Source organism: Vicia villosa, linkage group LG6, assembly GCF_029867415.1.
Source record: "Vicia villosa cultivar HV-30 ecotype Madison, WI linkage group LG6, Vvil1.0, whole genome shotgun sequence".
Classification (NCBI taxonomy): domain Eukaryota; kingdom Viridiplantae; phylum Streptophyta; class Magnoliopsida; order Fabales; family Fabaceae; genus Vicia; species Vicia villosa.
Genome location: NC_081185.1, coordinates 163,317,255 through 163,333,283, shown reverse-complemented (window position 1 = coordinate 163,333,283; position 16,029 = coordinate 163,317,255). Strand labels below are relative to the sequence as shown.

The 16,029-nt window shown below is 33.0% G+C and overlaps 1 protein-coding gene across 1 annotated transcript; it reads left to right on the top strand.

Annotated features, from left to right (window-relative positions):
• The first annotated feature begins 9,514 nt into the window (after positions 1–9,514).
• LOC131610947 (mRNA-decapping enzyme-like protein) lies at positions 9,515–13,443 on the top strand. Its single transcript, XM_058883050.1, has 7 exons — positions 9,515–9,916; positions 10,005–10,054; positions 10,627–10,768; positions 10,870–10,926; positions 11,260–11,377; positions 11,515–11,934; positions 12,766–13,443. The coding sequence occupies exons 1-7, from the start codon at positions 9,717–9,719 to the stop codon at positions 12,820–12,822; spliced, it is 1,044 nt and encodes a 347-aa protein (XP_058739033.1). The 5' UTR covers positions 9,515–9,716; the 3' UTR covers positions 12,823–13,443.
• The last annotated feature ends 2,586 nt before the right edge of the window (positions 13,444–16,029 follow it).

Below are 16,029 nucleotides of genomic sequence, written 5' to 3'. Positions count from 1 at the left end.
AGAAGGAGAAACAACACAATGTGGTAAAGCTATGAACCACATTTATCTACAGATGTCAGATGTGATTTTATAAATCTTCTGAAGAAGTTTGCTGCTACACTAGGGTTGAAACTAAAGTAGTATTATGAGCATGAAGAGGATATTCAAATGAAACAACTAGAAGGCTTTGTGATAGATTATTTCTAATGCTAAAATTGTAGATTATTGCTAAAGCTGGATTTATAATAAGGCAGTAATATTTATGACACTTAGAATAATTTGCATTTAGAATCATACTATTTAAGATATTATAAAATGGTACTGAGTACAACATTAGTGGTAAATGACATCCGAATACATGTACAATACTATATCCAAAACATAGTACATAAATCATTTCAGATGTCAAGAGAAAGCTGAAACAGAACACACTGGAATACAAAAGATAGGTAACGAGATCTTCACGTCCTTCAGGCCATCTTGCCATTACCTTTATTTGATACTTGTTCACCTGAAATAATCAACAAAAATGGAGTGAGATGTTACATCTCAGTGGACTCTGTACTGGCTATAAGGGTTATCCAGAACTATTATAACACTAAAATTCTAGTTCTTACAGGATAAAATTAAATTAAAGTATATGAGGTCTCTTAACCTCCTACTATGCGAGAATGTTAACATAATTACTTTTACGATTAATGTTCACCAATCAGAGATAATGGTTTACGAGAAGAACATCTGCCAACTAGTGCTTAAAGCCCAGCTTGCGGGTTAGATCACGTCCGATCGATCTTTCTCTCACTTTCGAGCTTACATTTACGGGTTAGGCATACTGCTAACCATTCTTTACGCCCATAGCATAAAATCGTCTCCTTCTAGACTAATCTCATTGCATTACGCTCCACTTAGGAGTGTGAATGGATGCATATACTTTAATGTTATATTTGTGAAGGTCCTACACTAGGGCGCCCTCGCCCAAGAGCTGTATCGTTCAGGCGATAAACTTAAGACTCGCCTGGGGGCGCTGATGACGTGTAAGGACGTTATTCAAATGAGATGGAGTCCTCCACTAACCCTTGAAGGATATGTGGTCAATAATTTCACCTGATTATGAGGGAGCGGTGAAGGTGCGAGAAACACAAGAAATGAGGGGTTTAAATTGGGTTGCACCCAATATAATCTTTTTGCAACTCAAAACACAAGGTTAATAGAAGAATAAAAATGGATGAAGACAATTATTTTTTATCCTGATTCACTGTTAACTAAGTTACTCCAGTCCACCCGCCAATGTGATTTCGCCTTCTTAATAAGGACTTAATCCACTATAATCAAACTGATTACAGGCAGCCACACTGACTGCAGCCAATGCTTCATGAGACTCCTGACTAACACTTAGCCTTCTCAAGGAAACAACCATAATAAGCTTCAATCAACCTTGCTGACAACCCCAAAAAATTCAGTTGATCCTTATCGTGAAACCACTATGACAGCAACCACACTCTTCTCAAGACTTCTAACAAGAACCTAGTCCCCCAAGGAAACAATCAATCAAGTTGATTAAGTGTGAGTAATACAAAGATGCTTCTAATAAGCAGATTACATAATGTTTAAGTACAGTAGCACAAAAGTGTTGATAAGCAAGATACGAACAAAATCTCCTTGCTAAAAATACAAAACAATACAAAGAATTTCTCTAACAGAGTTTGTGCAGCGCTTTGGTGTAGTTTTGTAGAGCTGAATCGTCAATTTCAAATTCTTCCAATGGCTTCCTTTATAGAGAAGGATAAATCTGTTGAAGGGTAGAATTGGAAATGCAAAGTACAATTATAAAGTCCCCAACGGTCATGGTGGAAATGGTAGATAACAAGTACAGGTTGGATTGTCCTTATGCTACCCTATAAGAGTATAGGTCACAATTTATGTCAGTACTTTTATGCTCACCATCTCACGCAAGTCGTCCTTGATCTTTTAAGTCTTCATAGGCTTCTGATTGTATGTTGATTGAAGAACGTTGTAAATGATCAGAACTCGAATCCTCAAACTTAAGTCTTTGAGTCTTGAGAGCTTGTTCAGCAGAACCTTTATCTTCAAAGTCTTCAGCACATGTTATTTAGAAGCTATGTATTCAGATCTTCAGAGCTCATTCATCAGAACCTTTGTCTTGAGCATCTTCAGAATATGGGACATAGAAGTAAAGCTTTAAAAGGCCTCCAAAGTTTCCCTTACAAACTCACGATCTAAAGCTCTTGTACTAACGTTCCTTGGAACCGTTGCATAAGTAAAATTCCATAAACATGACTTTCGTTGTAACACAACACTAGTATTCTTCCAGAGTGTTGAGTTCATAATATGATGACGGCACATGCCTTCTTAATAGAGTCAGAACCTGAAAGGCAACAACCACACACTAGAAAGAAAACGGTTAGTGTATATAATTGTTTCTTGAGACAACGTGTAAAGTTATTATCAAAACCTAAGGTCATATGTAGAACCAATCTTGTTCTTACAATCTCCCCCTTTTTAATGATGACAAAACCATGTATTTTGATATAACAATTTATACTGGGTAATCACCATAAAACTCAAATTCAGACAAGCTAACCAGCTCCCTCTAAATATGTTAATACTTTAAAGTTCATTTAAGCTTGTTCAGAGTCTCCCCCCTGACCCCAAGACTCACAAAATAATTTTTGAAGTACAGAATGAATTATAGAGAATGAATACTTCTCCATTGGTGTCTCATTAGAGTCTGACTAGAGATGTCCGGTCTTCACCCTAGAACCTGACATACTATCAAAACACTATGAGTATTATAACCTAGTTTAGTTACTGTCTTAAGTCCAAGCATTAAACATTAGAACCTATAATGTTGGTTATCCAGAAGCTTGATTACACACCAGAAGGTGTCAATCATCATATAATCAAAAGGTTCAGAACCTGGACCAACTCTTGACAGACATGCCTTTTGAACGCGTCTTAGGCCATGCCTTCTGACCATTTCTTAAAAAAGGATTTACTACTTAACGCGGTACGCAGCTGTGGAATGTGACAACCACAATAAATATTAGAGAGTAAAACTCAGTTCTGAATACGTGAAAGCGGCAGTTACTGTTCAATTAAGTCTTTTTCAAGGTAGAACATATTGCCCCATAGTAATCCTAATTAGAAATAATAAGAGTATTGTTGTTCGATGAAAGCCACATTCTAGTATTATTTCCATGAATTATTTCAAAGTTATTATTTTATTTTGTTCTGCTTATTTGAAACCTTCAAATGTTAGCCTAAGACAAACATTGTAACAATAAAAATGATATATTGACAATTAAGTCTCTATGGGTTCGACAACCTTTTAATTACCCTAATACACTCTGTATACTTGCAGATACACGCGATAAATGAGCGTGTTCATAACTCCAAAAGATTACATCCCCAGAGGAAGAGCAATTATACATCATCCATAAAGGACAAAATTGTGTTCAAAAGGGAAAGCAAGGCGACAAAGAGCTTCACGCCCCTAAATACCTGCCATGAACAAATCTTATGCAAGGTTCTCCACCTGTATAATATCCCTACACTGTCCGCGCCTAAGGCATATGTCATGGGCCTTGAGCCAAGAAGATGGTGCAAGTTCCACAGAGTCAAGGGACACCACACTGAATATTTCTTTCATCTCAAAAAAGAAATTGAAAAGGTAATACAGGAGGGAAGCCTCAAGAAATATGTGAAGGGTGACTCCTCCCATTCGTCACACAAGTCTAATTTGCGAGGGTAAGACGACGCTGGAAACCCCAGACCCAACAAGGCCAAAGAGGTGCCTCATGGCGAAGGTGTTAAAGATGCTTAACACACGCTAAACACCATAGCTGGAGGGTTCACCAGGGGCGGGGAAACTATTTTTGCCGAAATAAGGTATGCTCGCCAGATCCTGAGCATAGAAAACTTCCCTAAAATTGATGTCAAAGGCAAGTACCAAACACCATAAACCACGACCGCCTTCTTAGAGAAAGATGCAGTTGGCATCCATCCTCATAATGACGATCCCATGGTCATTAACGTTAAGTGAGAAGACTGGGAAATTAATAGAGTTCTCGTTAACCAACAAAGTTCTTCCTGAAGCTAAATGTTGCATGAATTGATGCAAGTGTCTAAGTCATTGCAAGAAGTCATTTTCACCTCAAAGGTTAGAAAGAACAAGATGGATGACTTGATCAAGATGATGAGTCCTAAGGGAGTTGAAGCATCTATATCCTAGGCTATTGAACAGAATAATGCCAAGAACATTGAGGAGTAGAATGATAATAAGATTAAGGCTGATACTGGTGGAAGTGAAGATGGATATGAATCTGTTTCATCTGAAGACTCTTGATATTGAAGTTTGTTATTAATGATTTTTTTGTTATGATGTTCCTTGCCCCTGAGTGGGTTTTTTTGAAGTATGTTTAATAGCCATCAAGGTAGGATAACGACTCCTTATACCCTTTTGGTTTGGTTCCATTTGTTTTTTATTTTATATTTTAGTATAGTTTTCTGTCTCTCCTGGATTGTTCTCTCTTTGGATGGCTATTTATTTTCCCCTGCCCATTTTGAGCCAATTAGGGGGAGAACAAATTTGATGAGCAATTATGGTTATGCAAGACAACTTTTATGTAGATAAATTTATGCCACTTCCGTAGATCCTCAAAATATTTAGAGCATATCATCCACATATGATATTTATTTTTTTATATTCTTTTATCTTTTCTTGAGACATGCCATGAAGTTTGTCATTATCTTTTAGTTTCACATCTTACATGTTGTATTTTCCTTAAAATTGTCCAAATGGGGAGATTGTTGTTACATTTGATTAGCATAATTTTAAAGACAACATGTGATGCAAGATTCCATGATATTATGTTGATACATCCCGTCTCCATGAGCTCAAAATAATAGACAATATGTCCCACACATTGAGGAACATCCGGCCTCAAAAGCCAACCAACACTAAAGTGAATCTCGCGCCTGATTTGTTTCCTTAATTGTTTGATTGTTTTATGTGCTCTTTGGAATAAGGAAAGATTTTCCAAAAGATCAATTTTCAAGATTTAAAAAAAATCATATTTATGGAGATTTACTATATAAAAGATTGCAAATCAAATTAATGGAGATTAATGTATTGCTATATTTGGATTTGCTTCAAGCGTAGGTATTGTTCAAAACCCTAACGGGCCATGCAACTAATTCAATTTAAGGAGAAGTTCTCCATGTAGAAGATTCAGACCTTGTGACAACAAGCAACACATGTTTAGTATTCTGGATCTTTGTGTTTTCATTGTTAAGTTGTGAAACTCTATTCACTAGTTTCATTCTTATATAGAGGGATAGAGTTATTTTTTAGTTGTAATTAGTTTCATCATTCATAATATATTGTAATTGTCTAAACACTTAGAAAATTGCTAGAGAGAAAGTGAGAGGGGTCTAATATTCAGGGGGAGTCCTGAATAGAAATTCACGGGTAGTATTAAGAAAAAAAGGCTTTGAACTAGAAGGGTTCAACTAAGACAAATGTGTACTTTTACTATTAAGAGTGAATTTTCTTTCTTGGTTTGACCCCCTCTGGACGTGGGTGATATTGCACCAAACTGGGTTACCAATTCCTTGTGTCATTTTACTTTATCTTCATTTTATTTGTTATTGTATTAATCTCGCCACTTAAATTGTTCGGCACATAGTGTCTGACATTTTTTTGGAAGAAGAACATGATTCATGTTTAATAGTCCATCTTACACATTCTTATCACTTACCTTGTATAAACTTCAACACATTTAAGAAGAACCAAAATAGTGTCACCACCTAAGTGAGGAATTACATTAGATGCACTGTGTATAAGGAAATCACACTAAAAGCTCCACCATTTATAAGAGGAATCATCCTACCAACTCCAACACCAACCCCAACACTAATAGATTTCGTTATAGTTTCTTTCCAATTTTTTATATGATAATGAACTTGGTCACAATATCTATAAGTTTTATCATGTTAATATACAGTTCTAATTACATATATTTTTATAATTTATGATGATGACAATAATAATATGATTCTTTAGTTTCAAATTGGTTCCATATTATATACTTGAATACAATCTTTGGACATACTAATAAGTAATTAATCCTTTTTTCCTTGGATAATTATTCTTGTCAAAAAATAAAAGGATTTTATTTATCAGGCCTCAAATCCTTGTTAATTTGGGCTTTGGTACAATAAAGGGTTTCTTTAACCCATATTTTGTTGTTTATTTAAGTGGCATTTTTTTTGCAAGAGTGTGAGCTATAATATTGTTTTCTCTCTTTGTGTGAGAAAATCTAATTCTCTTAAACCAATTCATCTTCCTATGAATGTAGTTACACGTCATACTCTAATTAGTTCTAGGGTTCTTATCTCCTTGCATCATCTCTGCGAGGGGTTTGCTATTAGTTTCAAAATAAATCTATGGGAAACAACAATGCATAGTTATCTTTATTGCCTTCTTCATAGGCATAGTTTCACCCATTAATGGGTTATCGTTATCATATATGTAGTAGGCGCTAGCGGACATCATTTTCCCATTGTCATTTATGAAAATCGATCATAGATCCCATTTACCTTTTTCTGCAAGGCTTGCACCAATGTTGCATTTTATCCAACCATGCTTTAGAGACATCCATTTAGATTCCTAAGACTTTTGTTTATAACTCAATGGATCTTTTTATTTTCAGGTAACTTTTTTATTTATGTCTTTTCATTTGTCTTCTCTTCGATTCCTATTATCATCAGTTCCTTTCTTGGCTTGATTTACTTTACATGTCGTCATTATGGAGATTATGGTTGATTTTATGTTTTGTGTTGAGATTTTCATGATGTCAAAGCTTTTTGTAGTAAGACTCTTTATGGTTTGGATATTTCTCTAAGGATCGTTATCATATCCAAGTAATTGGTTGATTTTTCCTTTCCTTTATCCTTTTTTTGAAACCTTTTATCTTTGTTCCTATTGATAACCAGTATTTTCTATTTTCGGATATATTATTATCCATGTCGTTGTTCGATTTGCTTTGCATTTTATCTTTTTGAGGTTTTTGGTTAATTTTTAGATTCGTGATGTGGATACCTTGGTTATCAAAGCTCTTTTCTGGTAACTCTAGATTTGTTTCCTTTATTTTTCATTATTATGTCCCGTAGATTGTTTGTAGGATTGCCAATGTTGTTGTTATTGATGAAACTTTGTTTTTCTTTGTTTATTGCTTCATCAAGGGGTATTCTCGTATCTTTATTTTATGTGATGTTATTTCTGTTAGGATTCTCCTTGGTCTTCTTTATTTTGTTTTTGATGTTGTTCTTGTGGTTGTTTGCAGGCTTGAAAATATTTTGGAAGTTGATGATCCCCTGGTTGGATTTGTCAATAGTTTCAATCACAAGTGTTTCTATCTTCATAGATCATAATATGCCGCAATTTCCCCCTCTTTTTCTCTATTAGAACCTTTTGGTTCTAGATCTTGTTTTCATTTCTTTATGTTATGAAAGCTAGATTTAACACTATAATGGATTTGTCAATAGTTTTAAAAACCACCCATTAGTGTTATCGGACCAAATCCTCCTTTATCACCTCTATTCTTTTCAGTCTGCGCAATAAATGTATTAAGTTCAATTAAATTATGATCAATCCCATACTCAAAATTAAAACATAAAAAGTTAAAAGTTAAAACATAATAACTTTTAAACAACAACAACATCACCTTCACACAACAACAACAGCCAAATCAACAACAGAAACATACTCAACACAACACTAACAACAAAAGTTGTCCGACGAACCAAATCCAGAAGAATGAATTAAATCAAGGAGGAGAATGAGCCAAGACAACTGAAAACATTCCACTTTGTTGATACATGGTTGAACCAAAAACATTAGCAGGAGCATCAAACCTTAATTTCATGAAATATCGATAAGACAAATATTGGGAGACAAAAGGCGCAGAAAGAACACACCTACTGGTATATGATTCAAGGTTTAGTCCTTGTCGCCATCCTTCGGTGCTTCACTCTATTGGCAAACTTCTCAGACTCTTTTACTCTAAACAGATCTAATAATCTGCATAAAAATAAAACAATCACTGAAAAAACCCTAATCTAATAAGCTGCATAAATAAATCCTAATCACAGACAACTGCATTTTCATGAGTTTCAACATATCAACCCACTTGATGCTGTCTCCGTTGTGTGCCTTTTCACCGCAAACTGATTCACACACCATTCTTTTCTATAACCATAACGCCAACGTCAATTTACACTTGAACTCCGCCTTCTTAGACACAATTTTGCGGTTGTGATGGAAAGACACATAGGTTCAAAGAAGAGATACAGATGAAATTTGAATGACAGAAAGAGATGAAACAAAAAGAGAAAAGAGAGAGAGAGAGAGAGAGAGAGAGAGAGAGAGAGAGAGAGAGAGAGTGTTAGAAACGTGAAGAAGAGGAACAACGAGGGAAGAGAGAGAAAGGAGGAAAAGTTTGTGGAGGAAGAAAGAGAAAATGACTAGAAAAATTCAAAAAGTGATGTGATGAGACATTAGTATACGTGAAAAAACAGAAAAATTTGTTTGGATTAGTTGGTTTGGAACCAAAGAGAACAAAATGATATCAACATTTTCTTCAATCATGGAAATCAAAGACATAATTCATTAACCATGTAGTTATAACTTATAATAAAATTAAGTGACATCTTTGGTTACAAAAAGTAATTTTTGAACATCAAATACCCCTAATTTGATGAGATATAGGGCAAAGAGAATGGGTGAAAGATGTGTTTTCAGAACATCTAATTTTCTTATATTATAATAGATTGTTTTATTATTAGTACTTTGTATTTTACATCATATCAAAGTAAAATTTTGATTATTTACTTTTTAAAAATGACCACACACTTTTGAAACAAGTTCTAAAATTCCGTTCCTCAAAAAATTTATTTATAAACTCGCTCGATGGAGTAATCAAACTAAAATATATACAAAATATTAAAATTATTAAAATACTTAAATAATTAATATAAAATATTAAACTATTATTGTTCATTACTGAAATAAATATAATTTTATTTAAAAATCAATTTTATACTCCCACTCGGAAGTATTTTTAAGTATCTCTAAGCTATTTAAATCTTAAAATCGGCCTAATCCTATAACCTAACAAAATTCAAATTACTTAAACCTTTTATAATAAAAAATATTATTTCATCTGATTTCCCATATAATTTTTTTTTCTAAATTCATTAAATAATCTATATATTTAATTAATTAATATAATAGAACAAATTCAATGAATTGATAAAACAAACTTTTTTTAATAATTATCTTTGCACCATAAAAATCTTCTCAAAAAGTTGTACAGTTGTACTCCTATACTATAATCTAAAAACTAATTTATCAAAAAAATAAAATAAAAAAAAATATAGCATTTTTTGACGGAAAAAAAAATAATATAGTATTGAAATTTATAAGAATGTCATAAAAAAATATATACGTAAATGGTGCGAGCATTTTCGGTCGAAGTAGATTCAACTTTGATTTTCATTTATTCATCAGTTGAATCAAGTTAGGTTATTTGTTCATAGTGAGTCACACTCTTCAATTCTTGATTTCTTCTCGTAACAACCAAGTCAAGATTCTTTTCTTCTTCTCTTCTTCTCGAGTCAAATTTCTTTCCGCGAGGGTTTAGAACTGAAATTCAATGTCTCAGACTAAGAAATTGACGCCGAATTTTGATCAGCACGGCACCAAGTTGCTCAATCTCACTGTTCTCCAACGAATGGATCCATTCATCGACGAGATTCTCTTCACCGCCGCACACGTCACCTTCTACGATTTCAACATCGAGACCAATCAGTGGAGTCGCAAAGATGTTGAAGGATCTCTGTTTGTTGTCAAGAGGTATGATATATTTCTATGATGTATTTCTCTTGCATTGTTATTCACTTGGATCTTGAATCTTGAATCGGTTGTTGTAATTTTTGTTCAGGAATGCACTGCCGCAGTTTCAGTTTATCGTTATGAATCGCAGAAATACAGGTTTAGATTTGTTCTATATTGTTTTTCAGATTTGGTATAAGAATCCTTTATAGTTGTATAAGATCATTATTTGCTGTTTTGCTGATTGCATTAAAGTGAAATCTAATAAACTTGTTATTGTATCTATTGCTGATTCCTGAACTAATAATATCCGAATGTGATTAATATTAATTCCATGATAGATAATTAGATGAAACACTTTTTAAAGAATATATCAATCTGAATCTGTGTAGCACGGACACCTCTGACAAAAGGTGTGTCAGTGTCCGTGTCCGAAATTGACACCGACACTTGTGATTACGTTTAAATTCTTCGTTTTCTCAAATTATTACCGATATTGACGTGTCAAAGTCGGTGTCATGTTTTCGGTGTCTGTGTTTCATAGATCAGAATCAATCAACCGGTTTGTCTTTGATGTTATTGTCTACTGATTTCTTCGAAATTAATTATTGCCACGATGAAAACATATTTACTAGAAGTGTATCTGCTCTTAATTGCGTCGATGTGTGTGTCTCTGAATCTGTGCCATCTATTCCCTATTTGACTACTTCCTGTGATATTTGTTATGGCAGAAAATCTAGTGGAGAATCTATTTGATTTTGAGTATGAACTTAAAAATCCATACTTGTTGTATCGGAATGCGTCGCAAGAAGTTAATGGTATATGGTTTTATAATGCTGAAGAATCTGAAGAAGTTGCAAATCTCTTTAATCGGTATGTTAGTTTTCCATCTCTGTTTATGCGGTGTAATAAAAATGCAGGATGCTTATTTGCCGCTAATATAACTGTATATTTTTCCATAATCAAATTTGCAGGATTCTCACTGCATACCCAAAGGCACCTTCAAATACAACAATGCCTTCTAACCAAAGGTAAGGATTTTTAGAAAGTTTGTAAAAACGTTAAGTTGTTTCTGTTCCTATCTCTTGGAATAGTATGCAGGGTGCTTTAACTTCTTAAATGTCAGTACATTTTATCGCAATGCGTTGCCTGCCACCTATATGTTAAATGATTCAAAACAACATAATTTTTGCTATTCTGTTTGTGATGAAACTTGTGATATCAAACCGGAAAACAACTTTATTTGATAAAAGTATTCAATGAGAAGGTCAATCATTCCTGCCCGTTGATTATGCTTGTGCAAACTTCAAGCTATCTATATATTTGATACCCCCACTTATACCTGATGTTTTTATACACTGTAGTGAGTTTCAGGAACATAACCCAGCGTCAGTCATAACCGAAAGCCCTGTAGAGTCATCTTCAGCTGCTGCTACTGCAACTGACGCTACTGGAGATTCTGTATTGGAAAAATTCTTCAATGTATGTCATTAGCTACATATCAATTTTTTATGGCTTTTTGCTGAATACTTTATCAATGTCAATTTTATGTTTGGTTTTTTATTTTATGATTATAGATGTCTCTGGCTTTAGAAACCTTTGATTTTCAATTGTTGCAGGCACCTAGGTTTGCTGGACCCTATGCTTCTAATGTAGATAGTTTTCAGCAGCCCTACCATTCTGCAAGTGTCACTTCTACTGTTCCCGGTGGTTTTTTGCCTCCTGTACATTCTCTTCAAATGCCATCTACTTCTCTTGAAACAATTAACAGTGGCAATCCGGTTACTAATCTTGTTAAGCCTTCCAATTTTCTTGCACCCAACCCTTTATTATCATTAATTCCACCTGTTTCTTCACCTGTGCCACCTACTGCGGCTGTTCATCATTCCCAAAATCTGCCACACCAATATGGCACTCCACTGCTTCAACCCTTCCCACCACCTAATCCTCCTTCTCTTACCCCTATTTCTATGTCCGTGCCAAATAGTCCGGTTATCAGCAGGGATAAAGTCCGTGATGCACTTTTATCACTGGTTCAGGTACTTCATGGTTTTTCCATTTTAGTTTTGTTCCCTCCGTTGCTCGTGCATTGATAATTTGATTTGTATGTTTAAGTTGTAAACTGTTATTCAGTTACTCTTCTGGGGGTAATAAAACATTATGACATTGTGCGAAAAGAGAAAAGTTTGGAGGGATAATATAATATAGTTAGGGCACAACATAGAAAGCCTTTTTTTGTTTTTTTTTTTTTTGCAAATCAGTCCCAATCAGGCTTTCCAAATACATTGAAAATAGTAGACTTTTATTATAAGAAAGAAATTACACTTCATAGTTCATAGTAAATATCCAAACTATTGATATTAAGATTGTTTCATGTAAGATAGCGACAAAATCGAGAAATTTGCAATTGAGAAATAATAAGGCAAGACCACAAAGTAAGGATTTTACGAATTTGATGGTTGAAAACTTCATTTCTATTGCAAGTGTGAAATTAGATTTTTGTCATGCATTTTTATAGTTTGGATGATTTGGAAGATTGGTGGTTTCTTATTGGACGACCGTGTTAAACTTATTTACACTGATGGTGCATGTCAATTAAACTCTTTTCATAAGAGGTGCATATGTCCATTAAACTCTTTCCATTATTCGGCTTGTGTTTATAATTTTAATTTTTAAATTGAACCTCTACTTTACAAGAGAATTAAAGTAATAAAGTTTCCATCTTTTAAAAAATAGAATGTATGTATAGGTGGCGAAATGATGAACATATGCTTTGTTTTCCCCTTTCTGTGGGATGCTTACATTTTCTCTTGTTCTGGTGTATAAACTTTCTAAACAGTTTCTCCACTAATGAAATTTTCTTGTTCCAGGAGGGTAAATTCATTGACATGGTGTTCGAGACGTTATTGAAGACTCATAATTCATGAGTAATCGAACTTCAAAGGTTGGGTGAAAACAGCATATAAACTTAGTTCTGTATATGGTAGTTACTCTCCAACACATTTGACTCAACCATGGCATCCTTTTGTGTAACTTTAGTTTAGACTTGTCTGTCTGGTACTTTGGCCACAACTTTGCATATCTGCATTGGCCGTTTCCGCAATACACTTCCAAAATTATATATGCTCACTTTCCTTGCCATTGAATTTCTGAATGTATACGGGGACAGTAATGTGAGAAAACAAAGATTAAAATCTTAAATAATTTTAATTTGATCAATTGATTACTGTCCTTGTGTACACAAAAATCTAATGGTAAAAACATTTCCATGTATTCTTACACTTCCAAACTCTAGTATGTCACAGAAATAGGCATGTGTAACTCAGTAACTGTCAGTTTTCTCCTAAAACTTTGTGGTACCTGTGCTCTTTTGCATAAACGTGGAGGTTCTATTGGTTTTCTCTGTATATCAAATCTTTGTTATTGAGTAGTTGAATTATCGGGATCCACTTGTCGGAAATCCTTGCGAGATGTGGATTGTAGAATCAGCCAGTGTGAATACACAAATTTTGAAAGTAGTATAATGGAATAGGTTGTGTTGAGATAAAGATTATCGTGCTATTTTGCTTTAATTTAGTTGGAGAATGCCAACAATTTGCATGGGAAAGTTGTGCATTAATTACATTTACAATTGTTTGCAATTGTGATATCCAATCGGAACTACTTTGCATCCAATCTATTCAAAATTAGTAAGATATTTTGGTTTCGGCTTTTAAGGATAGATGTTAAGTAACCATCTCTAATAGATTGCGGGTGGAGTGGGAGGTTTGTAATGCTAAATATCGCTCCGTCTTAATGCCATACCTAGCACTAGTAGTGGGTTTCTATTTGGTATATTACACTAATTATTATGTTACACATTTTTTATCATAAACCATTCGTACTACTATTCAAACATTATGTTACACTTTTCTTATAAACAATTTGTAAATAGAATTCAAACATGAGATAGTGATAAACAATTATTTTTATGGGTAGTGCTAACGAGCGCCCCAAAGGCACTGGTTAAGAGTTTAACACTGGTTAAGAGTTTAAAATGACATATTTTGTTTATTAAATACTTTTATTAAATGTAGTGAAAATTAAAATAATTGACTATTGTAAGAAATAAAAAGTATTTCTTAAAAACATTTGTATTCAATACATTGCAAGTTTAAGTAATTGATTTATTTAAATAATATTTTTTATATTTGAAATCCTTAATCAGTGTCTGGGGTCCTTGTTAACATGACCCTATATTTTTATTATGTTACACATTAATAATACTTCTCTCTTTAAGGTGCTAGATTGTAAAGATTGTAAAATTTATTAAAACAAAATAAATGTAGATGTAATTTTAGTTCTTTTATATTAATGTATAAATAAGTTCACCTTTCTCCTGCATTTAATTGTATATTAGTTTGGCATATTTATTGTATTGTTGATTAGTTATTTTTTTGAAGGATAACTATTTTTGTAGTAACTAATTTAGAAGGAAATAATGTGACAAAAAACTTGGTATTTACTCTATGGATGTGAATGTGACACAGTGAATAGTTAGTACAAATGGTAATAAAAAAAAACAGTTGTTGACATTATAATCACTCTTGACTTATCAACGATTATTCTAACTCATCAAATTCTTTAGAGTGAATTGACCGCTTTAGAGAATTTTGTTCATACTTAAAATATATTAGCACAAATACAGACATTAATATACATGTATGTCATTGTGCTCAGTTATTTTTTAGAGTGAATTGCTCCCTTTAATTTAAAGTGATCAGGACCGTTGATAAACTTCTGTAAGACGAATTATATACAAAATTATCTACGATTAAATGATTAAGTATGATTTCATTAAACATTTGTTAGAGATGAAACTTTGGTTAAATTGAGAATGCATTAAATATTATTTGATTACATATTATTTGTTAGAATTGAAATTTTGGTTAAATTGAGAGTACAACGCAGGTTTCCAAAAGTTTAAGACGGTTTTGAAGTGTGATTAGACGGTTTTGAAGTGTGATTAACCTTGTCAAAAATTTGTGAGGCGTGTGAAGGGTAGGGTTCCCCTTCTAATAATTTTTTTTCCTCACAAACAAGAGTTAGAGATTAAATATCCCTCAAAACTTGATTAAAGGACTCATATATAATCGGTCGATTTAGATTGGTTTTGGATCAAAACTTTAAATTTGATGCAAATCGCATTTTCATTCTTAAGGTCCAATTTCGACCCGTTGATTTTTGATAGGTTCGGTTAAATCGGTTTGACGGGTAAATTGAGTTGGTTTTGTCGGTTTAATATTTATTGGAAACAATTTATAAAAATGACTTTTTTTTTTATAAAATTCACAAACATTTATATTTTAATCTTTTTAAAGAAAAATCTATCAAAATTTAGAATAAAAGCAACATATTTAGGTTTTACAATTAAAATGCTATCGAAATAAATTAATCATGTGAGAATTTGTCATCATAACACATGGAATCTGAAGCTTCTGTTCACATTTGGAAACATTGGAACATCTATATTTTGAATGCAAAGTCAATTGACAAATGAAGTTAATTGACTCACTCTTGAAACTAAGAAAAAAGGTTAGAGAAAACTCATGCTTAAAACTGTCACATAAGGCATTTGGAAAACTAGAAATGATAAGATATTCTCTCAAAAACCACTTGATAATAGAATAAAGGAGAATATTAATCATAGTTTCTTGGTGCTAGGATACATGGATCCATCAGGAATGATAATATGTTTTAAAGAAATGAAGAATTATGTAATAGAACGTGAATTATTATAGATTTTGTCCCAATCAATCATACCCAGCATTCCCATTATAATGTTTTTATTATATCACTTTTGCATACTAAAAGTCAATTTCACATTTTTATTGTAATATTTTGAATTTTTTAAAAAATTTATACAATTTATTAGAGATTTCGAGTCAACTATCGATTTTTACAAATAAATTGTGTTTTTACCGATAATTTACGTTTTATACCGGATTTTTCGTTAAAAACATGTATTTTTTTTGGGTATATTTTAAATGTCCTATAAAAACTCACATCTCATGTATTTTCATCGAAAACTTTAAAAATCCGATTAAACCAAATGCATTTTTACCAGTGATTTTAAAAAGTTCGGTAAAATGCAT